The sequence below is a fragment of the Myripristis murdjan genome, chromosome 16 (genome assembly GCF_902150065.1).
Source record: "Myripristis murdjan chromosome 16, fMyrMur1.1, whole genome shotgun sequence".
NCBI lineage: Eukaryota > Metazoa > Chordata > Actinopteri > Holocentriformes > Holocentridae > Myripristis > Myripristis murdjan.
This window is the reverse complement of record NC_043995.1, coordinates 25,844,879-25,854,628: the sequence shown is the minus strand read 5'-3', so window position 1 is coordinate 25,854,628 and position 9,750 is coordinate 25,844,879. Positions and strand designations below refer to the sequence as shown.

The window sequence follows — 9,750 nt, the reverse complement described above, 5'->3', positions numbered from 1 at the left end:
CTTTTTTACTTTTACTCAAGTAACATGTGGACTGAGCTACTTTTACTTGTAACAGAGTAAATTTTGACCAGTAGTATTTTTACTCTTACTCAAGTACTGGGGTTGAGTACTCTGTCCATCTCTGATTGCGAGCGACGTAGCGACGTAACAACTAACCGACCTATTTTTGTTATGAAATTGTAGGTTATGAGAAGTAAATGCAATCAGTGCCGAGACTGACGAGTGTGCGCTGGAGATGACATTTTCCAGCAGCCCTCTTACCATTTCTTGAATGTCTTGTTAATGCATTTGTCTGCATATGCATTCACCTCTGTGAAAAAGGAGTGGTAAATTGACCAGCTGGTGGTTGTATATTAGCTTAAGTTTATAGCCTATCAATCAAGATCAGTTTAAGGCTATTTGAATTGAATTTATTTAATTCATAACACACATGCTTGTTTAGTTCACTGACCTGGGTGGGCTCCAAATAAAATGCCGCTTAGGGCCCCAATTTGGCCAGGAGCGGCCCTGGGAAGCGGCATATGAGGGCATAACCTGATGTGTTCAGAAGAATAAAGGCGGTGAACTTTTGATTGTATGCTGTCTGAATCAGCTCATGCTGATCATTTCATCTATAGTTCAAACCGCCATGCTTAGCATCCTTTGACCAAATGAGTCATTTACTTACAGACCTGAGTTAACTTTCTCATTTCATTTTATTCTTATTATTACTTGCTAAACCATTATTTTACTTACTGTGTAAAGTTGAGCTGACTCTGACAAGCTATTTCATTACTTGTGATGTTTGCATTGTCAAGTAGTGGACAACAAACTAGTCAAATTAAATGAATATAGGATTTCTTTCATTTATAATTATTGTCATAGGAATGTGTTCAACTTGGTTTGTGTGTTATCAGTCTTATGGGGCTTATTATAGGATTATGAGACTTTTCCTATAGTTTGTATAAGGATTTGTGGGGAATTGACTGTAGGCCTGCCCTGTAGTGACTTTAAACTCCAGCCGCATGCTTATCGTGATGAAGCCATAAATGCACTGTTCATAAGCGTCAACTTCCGAGGTCCAAAGTCGGAAGTAAAGTCGGAAGACTTGAGAGCAACATGTTTGGACGATTTATTTCAGGTTGACCGCAGAAAAAAGCCATCCAAAATCACCAAAGCAGCTATATAAACCATCTAAACTTGTGTAAGAGACTAACCACACTTTTATTTTGGATTTTCGTTTGCATCTCAGAAGAATGCGATTCTTCCGGTGACACTTAAAGCGGCCCAGCGTTACTCCTCCTCCGTCACAACCCGGCGGGAAGTAAGTTGCAGGCGCTTCAGTAAAACAGGGCGGCTGTTTTGTTTATTTTTTGTGTATTTATTTGTGGTCGACTGAGGACACATGCCACCCAGAACTATCAAAGCAGCCATCCAAGACGCGCTGGAGGATCTGACGGAGAAAAAGTTCAAGAAATTTTGCGCGGCGCTGCTGGACCGGAGGGGAGAACCGCGCGTCAAGAGGAGCTCCGTGGAGGGACAGGACTACATCACCATCGCACAGGTCCTGGTGTCCACCTTCACAGAGCCGGGAGCGCTGCGGATAACTCTGGAGCTGCTGAGGGAGATCGACTGCAACGAAGAGGCGGAGAGACTCGGTGAGTTACCGCATGAACCGAAGCGAATATCAATCATATCGATATCACAATCAATATTTGCGCACGTAACGGAGATGTTTGGGTTGTGAAAACTGGGGTATAGCCAATACAAAGGGGGGTAAAGGCTCTTTTTACTGCTTAACATACACACAGGATGTTCTTTGCTTTAACTTTTGAATGAAAGGCAACCTGCTGATCCTGAGGTGTTAATGACACATTTGTTAGCAAGTGAACAACAGCAACAGTAAAATATCACAAAGCTCTTAACATTTATGCTAAATAGAAGACACCCTGAGCAATAAATCTGTAAGCAAATTCTCTTTTTTTTTTTTTTTTTTTGCAGAGACCGACTCAAGGGCAGTATCCTCAGCGTCTGCTCGCAGTGAGTGCTTTCCTGCTTTCTTAGTAGTTAGTGAACCTTTATTTCGACAGGATAGACATATTATGAAAAAGCCCCTTTCTTACAAATATGTGTATTAATAGCAGGAAATGTGACTGATAGATAAATACACAGACACAACAGAGAGAAACTGTTACATAGACTACCTCAATAGTAGTATACCTTAATATCAATAGTAATATAATATAGCACTACTGATACTAATAGTAACAACATTGGATTAGGAATACTACATGTAATGATTAGAGATAGTAACTGTGATAAATTACGCACAGATTCATCATAGATGTGAGCCTAGTGCAGTGTGGTATCCTTGTACTTACCACCGTTTTGTCAGCCATGTTTCCTGTATGGGGACACATAAGCAAGTATAGAGTCTAAGAACTGTTGGCTTATCCATTTATGATGGAGTTTTAATTTTCCTCTGTTGTCTTGCAGCCTAGGGACCCTCGGCCGGAGCATCTGCCGGACGGACCATGTCAGGAGGTAAGTGAAGGGCATGCCTTGTGTGCAGTCCTCGCTCTATCAGGGGCTTCAAATTATCTGCAGAAAGTAAAAGGTAAACTGAGAATCTGACTGCACTAGAGCTAATTAACACTGGCTTATTTTCTCATTGATCACAACTGAATAAGCGTAATAGTGACCAGTGTAACTATTGGCACAGGGTTTCACATCTAAACTACATGGTGAATATTTCCACAACTGACTTCATTCCAATATTGTCAGATGTATATCTGAAGAGTTTGATTGGGGGGGGGGGGGGGGGGGGGGGGGGGTGATGCTTGTTCTTTCAGAGTGAATGTTGGCATCAAATACATTTATGTGTCACTCTGGCTGTTGCATGACTGTCACTCAACGTAAACCCTTTGCTTTGAAAATCCGAAGGTTGAATTTCATTGAGTAAAAGTAAAGTAAAATTGATGGTTGTACTGTAATTACATGGATTCAAATGAATCACCGATTGGTTATTTTCTATTCCCTTTTTCCTCAGACAAGCACTTTGTGGATACGCACCGCACTGCGCTGATCCAGAGAGTGAGCACGGTTCCACCTCTCCTGGACGAGCTGCTCGACAGGGGGATTATCAAACAAGAGGGTTACAACACCATCATGGCTCAAGCTACCAGCCAGGCAAGGATGAGAGAGCTCTACACAGGGCCCCTGAATGCCTGTGGCTCCAGCGGCAAAGATATTTTCTACAAAATTCTTGAGAAATTGGAGCCATACCTCATTTCAGACCTCAGGAATAATTAATAATGAGATTAAAAACACAGACCAGCATTTTTCTAAGTAATTGTATATATATGGCATATATGCCATAGGAAACATTCATGCTGAACCCTTTTTCCATTCAGTATACTTTAATATACTGTAATGTTTTCATCAGGTTGAAAAGAAGAAGCGTAGCCTGTTTATATGTTTTTTAGAGAATCATGTCAGAAATTTTTCACACCATCGGAGAAATTCATTCTGAACCCTGTTTTTCATTCAGTATATTTTAGCATACTATCATGTTTTCATCAGAAATTACTCACAAAGGGTGCAGTGAAACTTTTCGTCCAAGGAATGACCATCATGCATGTCCATTATTTAACCTTCATGAATTTGCACAGATGGGCTATTGCAAATTAAAAAATGTGGTTTTAACTTTTGGATTATGCCAGTAAACCAAATTATTTTACCTTTACCGTTTTCTGCCTCTTTGTGATGATTTTAGCAACTATCCACCCACCAATTGTTCTTATTAGTCACTGGTTCTTTGGTTATTACACAGCTGTGTTGAATACTCTCTGATTGGTCAATTAAAATATTCTGCAGTTTGTTATTGCACACACTCACACATGCACACTTGATTCAGCACGGTAGTGCTTGATTCTGCCCTAACCTTAACATTAACCTTAACCTTCACCTGAAGGATGATGATGCACAGTGCAGCTTACATGCAGTTTGTTGCATGTGGTAAAATATTTTTTTATTGTTGCTATGTCAACGCACTCATTTCTCATATTCCAAATTATCTCAGGTCATGATTTTCACTGGTGGGACCTGAAGAGAAAGTCTCACTACCTCTCCTTCAAACAGAGAGGAGGAACCATTCAGTGAAATCATGTGGTGTAGTTTTTGGTTTCCGTGAAAATAAGCAGCCTCTTGGCCCTCCATGGCACACAGTTCAACACCCCTGATCCAGACTGTCACCATGTTGGCTACCAGGAACCAGTTCTGTAGCTGACTGGTGACATGGTGACAAAAAAAAAAACAAAAAACATTACAGCCATTAACCTCTGTCCATTACTGAGCTCTAACACAGCAGAAAAAATTGGAGCAAAATCCTCCTATCAAGGCAACAACAGTGAGTGACCTGTTTTTTTTTTATTTAGTATTTTATATTAAAGGAAAAAAAAGACACAACAATAACAACAACAATACCCTGGCTCAGACATGTAAAACTAAATTAAGTACACAGGTACATGAATAAATGGATAAACCAATAAACAGTAAAGCTACCAGTTATCTGTCAACTGTCCTGGTCTCATCCAGGTAGGCAAGGAAAGGGCCCCAAATAGCCAAAAACGTTCCAATTGAATTAGTCCGTGTGAACCTGAGTCTTGCCATTTGTATGACTGAAGCCATATCAGCCAACCACCTCGGAAAGCAGGGGAGAGACGTTGACTTCCAGTCCAGTAGGATGAGCCTTTTTGCAACAATCATCCCCAACATCAGAGCCTGCCGCATTGCTGCAGGTAGGCCTGCTGTAGTCTGTGAGCAGCCAAAGATGGCAAGTTCGGCCTCCGGTGGGAAGGGTCTCTTATAGGCCTTGGAAAGCCAGTCAAATATTTTGTCCCAGAGTCCAGTCTGCAAGGGGCAGAGCCAGAAGGTGTGAGACAGTGTGCCCTCCGACACTTTACACCTGTCGCACAGCGGTGAGACAGAAGGAGCGATCTTGTGCAGTTTGAGTTTGCACTAATGAAGACGGTAGACAACTTTGAATTGGATCAGCTGATGTCTGCTGTTAACCGAGCAGGATCGTATCATGGCTAAACACTTCTCCCATGTAGTTGCAGACAGCTCAATGCCTAGCTCTTCCTCCCAAGCCTCCCTCACCCCGTCAGTGGCAGCCCTGTTACAATCATCAAACAAACGCACAAAACTGGAAATGAGATGCCTGGAGTCAAGGGGGTTCCTCAAGATATCAAAAAACACATTCTCCTTCGGGAGAGTTTTGAAATCAGGGATTTTGGACCAAACATAGTTTCTGATTTGCAGGTAACGAAAATGGTGCGAGTGTGGTAACTCAAATTTCTCTCGCAATTCGTCAAAAGAAGCAAAATTTCCACCCACATGCAAATGCTTTATAGAAGTAAGACCCCTCTCCCTCCAGGCATGGAAAACTCTGTCTGATGTTGATGGCATAAAGGAATGGTTTAAGCAGATAGGTGTATGTACAGATGTGGTTGGCAGACCAAGGCTTTTCTCACGTGGTTTAAAATTCTAACAGAGTTTTTAACAATAAAACCTGGACTCCTCAAAATGGCTAGTTTTTTCTATTTTGCAGAACAGCAAGGCAGACAAGGAGGATCTGACTACCGGGTTGGCCTCCATATTCAGCCAGGAGGGGGCCCCAGGGGCCAATTTGCCTAGAGACTCCTGCTGCCAGAACATCAATGCCCTAATGTTAGCAGCCCAGTAATAAAGTCTAAATATAGGCAGACCCAGCCCTCCCTTCGATTTGGCCTTTTGTAAATGAGCTTTTGAGATCCTGTGGTTCTTATAGTTCCAAATGTATGGCAAAATTATGGAGTCTAGTTCTTTAAAAAAGGCTGTGAGTGACCTGGATGACCTGTCATAGCGGAGGCTAACAGAAACCTTAAAATGTAAACAGGATATAATACCCCTGGGTGGCTCAGTAGCCTTGAAATGCCACTGTAATTTCTTGTGCAGATGTTTTATGGCAGCGACGCTACAAGCCATAAAGGCCTAAGTTAACATAAGTGGGATAATCCAAGACAAGGAGGTATTTTATTTAAAAAATAACTAAAAAACGCAGCTTCATCATGGATTATACGTTACACACATTGGGCTCTAGTTTCGCAGACCTGGCGAGGCGCGGGCGCAGCGCAGCTGCGCTGCGCCAACTGGGTGTGGCCAAGTGGATTTTGCAAGTTTGGCACGCCGTGCGCCTTGGCGCATCTACTGCGCCGTTCCTCCTACCGGCGCAAGGGAGGAGAGAAGGCGTGGTGTGGGTTTGACACAGCCGATTCACTTTAAACCAATCAAATGAGCCCCTGTCCTCGCCTTTAAAATGCGCTGCGCGAAGGCGTAGTGGTAGTCTACACATTTGACATGGACGACGAGAGCAGCCGCATCACACACTCTGAACAGTGATGAGGCCAGTCTTGGCTGCTGCAATGTTGCTGGAGCTACCTGCCATCCATCTATCCACCCATCCATCTAACCACCCATCCATCCATCCATGCATCTATCCTTAAATTCCTGAGTCCCCTGTCTTTCCATTACCTGCCTGCCTCGCATCTCTTTTTTTCCAGCTCTGTCACCGTCTGTTAAAGTTATTGATTTTTACGAGCAAATATAAATTTTACTGTGAAGCCCCCATTTTTAATGAATGTTTTTACCTCAAAGGATAATCCTCGCCATATTCATATAAATAGCCTACATGTTTGTTTTGCAACTTTCGACTCCATCACTTACTGATGCAACAACACACTAGAGATTAAAACAAAATCCGGTTCATGGAAGCTTTTACATTCGCTGTTCTAAACGCCCAGAGTCTGGCAAGGAACCGATGCATTTTACATTTTCGATATGTGTGGAATCAGGGTTTCATTCATTCATTCATCTTCTAAACCGCTTATCCTCACTAGGGTCGCGGGGGGGTGCTGGAGCCAATCCCAGCGCTCATAGGGCGAAGGCAAGGAAACACCCTGGACAGGTCGCCAGTCTATCGCAGGGCAAATCAGGGTTTCCGTTAGAAAAAATTGGCACCGGACAACGTGACCGGCAGGTTTTCAATTTACCGGACAAATGTTTGAAATTCCGGTCAAATATTATGTGAATTTACTGAGCTTAAAATTATATGCAGGCTATATAAGAATGATATCAAGGCATGTCAATTTATAGCGTAATCTTTTTATTGAAAAGCAGGCTGTATCAAATTAAATTAGTGCCGTCAATTGACTCACGTGCGTAACGTCTAAAATAAATAAATAAATATTGCACAACCCTGTGCTCTTTCAACATGAACGTTGCATACAATTGCAACTACAATTTGCAAACAAAAAAACGGGCTCATATCATTTTAATAACGCGGCGTGCTGCCAACTTGAAATCAAATAGATGCAATAAAAACTTAATTCAGCAGCTGAATTAAAATCAAAAGTCTCAAGTGTCTCTCCGCAACTTGCAATGCGCATCAGTCTTGTGACCTTGTTCTCCCCCAGGCGACTTTGCTACGCTGTTTTGATACGGTTCTGCAGAAAAAACCCTCTCTCTCCCTCTGGTACACCGGAGACAGGAATCACGCAGTCTATTTTTTTTTAATTATAAATAAAATTACGTGGAAATTGACTGTTTTAATAAAATTGTGAATATTTTCACCGGACATTTAAAAATTACCGGACTTTTTTTTTTTTTACCAGTCATAGTCCGGTGATTACCGGATAATGAAAACCCAGAGTGGAATATTTAAATATATATGGAAGAAAAACTGTGTAGTTAACAGGGGCAGCGCCAGACACCATAACTGGAAAAAAGACATCACCGTATGGGATACAATGTTTGACTGACAGGTGATCAGGTTGGGTTTCCATTACGCTGCCAAACGGTGCCAATCTCCTTTGATCTGACATCAGTTGTGATGGCACAGTCGATATGGAGATACATTTATGTGCTGACTGAGATTATAGCATTGAATAGTGGTTTCTGTGGGTATTTATTGCATTGTTACTGTGCCTGACAATCTGTGAGGTTGTGGTGACGTGTGCGCACTGCCCGCCTGTGAGCCAAACTTCCACTGCGCCAGCCACGCTGCGCCTTGCGCCGAAAGTAGACGTGGTTACAGGAGGCGAGCTTTTGGCGCACCTCTGCGAAGCCTTTTGGCACGAAACTGTCACTGCGCCAAGCTGAATCTGTCGACACCTCCCCCTGCTGCGCCGCCACTCCCATCTCGGCGCAGATCCGTCTGCGAAACTTGGAAACCGTTCGCCTCGCGCGTTGCGCCTGTCGAAACTAGCTCTGCGCGGGGTGCGCCTCACTGCGCCACCCTGCGCTGCGCCGGGAAACTAGAGCCCACAGTCTTTAACACAAGATATGCATAAAGTCTGGTTTACAAATGGCAGCTTGTAAACTTGTCTATCCCCTTGTTTGTCTCTGTACATTTGGCTCCTCTAGGTAGCATTTCGTGTTAGCTTAGCATAATGACTTGAAGTCTATGGGAGTCATTAGCCTGGCTCTGGTAGAGTGAAAAAATAAACCTCACAGCAGCTCTGAAGTGATCTTATTTATATATCGTGCCATGTGTATTTGAAATACATGTCTTGGTACTTTTTTTTTTTTTTTTTTTTTTTTTAAATGAGAGTGATTTTAGGAGAACTTAGATGGTGGAATTATAACTGCTGAAATCATTTATCCTTCCATTCATCACAGTGATGATCCACACACCACTGAAGGTACAGGAAGGTCTGATAGACTCCTAAAACAACTTGCTTTCATGTGTATTTCAAATACACAAAATGTATTGTGTAAATTACTTTGTATCTCGGCTCGCTCAGTCCACACTCTAATTCACAAATAATTATTCACAAAATAATTCACAAAAAGCTCCCTTCTTTGAGCCGAGCATTAGTGACATGCTCATAGCGAATAGCAGAGTCTTTTGTAAGCAGTTACTCAGTGTGTGTGTCTTGCAGCAAAAGCAGCAAGCAGTTTGCAAAAGTTTTGAATCACCACAACCGCAAGAGGCTCTTTAGGGCCAGACCCAGTAGTTTGCAGGATTAGGCATGGGCAGACAGACACACAGACACACACACACACACATACACACACCCACACACACACACACAGGAGTGAAACTCATATCTCCCCCACGCTAATAATTCAGAAATCTTCTCTGAGTCACACAAACACAGCAGGTAGGCTAAATATGTGCACTGAGATGATTCATACACAACAAAGTGTAATAAGACCAAATAAGTCGACGGTGTTTGACCTACTTGTGCAGGACATTTTCCAGATAGCAGGTTTGCACAGACACTTTCCTGGAAACAATAGTACAAGATTAATACACATTAATGCATGAGTGATGTTACAGAAATGTCACATCCTTATGCTAGCATTCCCCTACACAAATTAATCCAGTTTTACCTCCTACTATTTTTAAAAGCCCATGCCCTATGCCTGGTTTTGGGGGGCGAGAGCTGTTTGGCAGCCTGGATGGTGGCAATACGTCCTGCTGTGTCTCACTGCACATGAACACAGCTGCATGATGTGACTCCCCCTGATTCTGTTTTATTATTGTTTTGTTTTATTTTTTAGGTTGTCTTTGAATTAGTTTAATATTATGGAGCTTCTAAATATACAAAAAAAAAAAAAAAAAAAAAAAAAAAAAAAAGGGTAAAAAACAACACAGGAGCAGGAGGAGGGGAGGTGGAGGAGGAGGAGGAAGCTGCTGAAGGGTGTGGTTAAGGAACATTAGGAACA

General features: G+C 42.4%; 1 protein-coding gene across 1 annotated transcript; it reads left to right on the top strand.

Annotated features, from left to right (window-relative positions):
* Nucleotides 1-2,491: 2,491 nt before the first annotated feature.
* On the top strand, nucleotides 2,492-3,306 carry LOC115373286 (apoptosis-associated speck-like protein containing a CARD). Its single transcript, XM_030071589.1, has 2 exons — nucleotides 2,492-2,523; nucleotides 3,029-3,306. The coding sequence occupies exons 1-2, from the start codon at nucleotides 2,514-2,516 to the stop codon at nucleotides 3,289-3,291; spliced, it is 273 nt and encodes a 90-aa protein (XP_029927449.1). The 5' UTR covers nucleotides 2,492-2,513; the 3' UTR covers nucleotides 3,292-3,306.
* The last annotated feature ends 6,444 nt before the right edge of the window (nucleotides 3,307-9,750 follow it).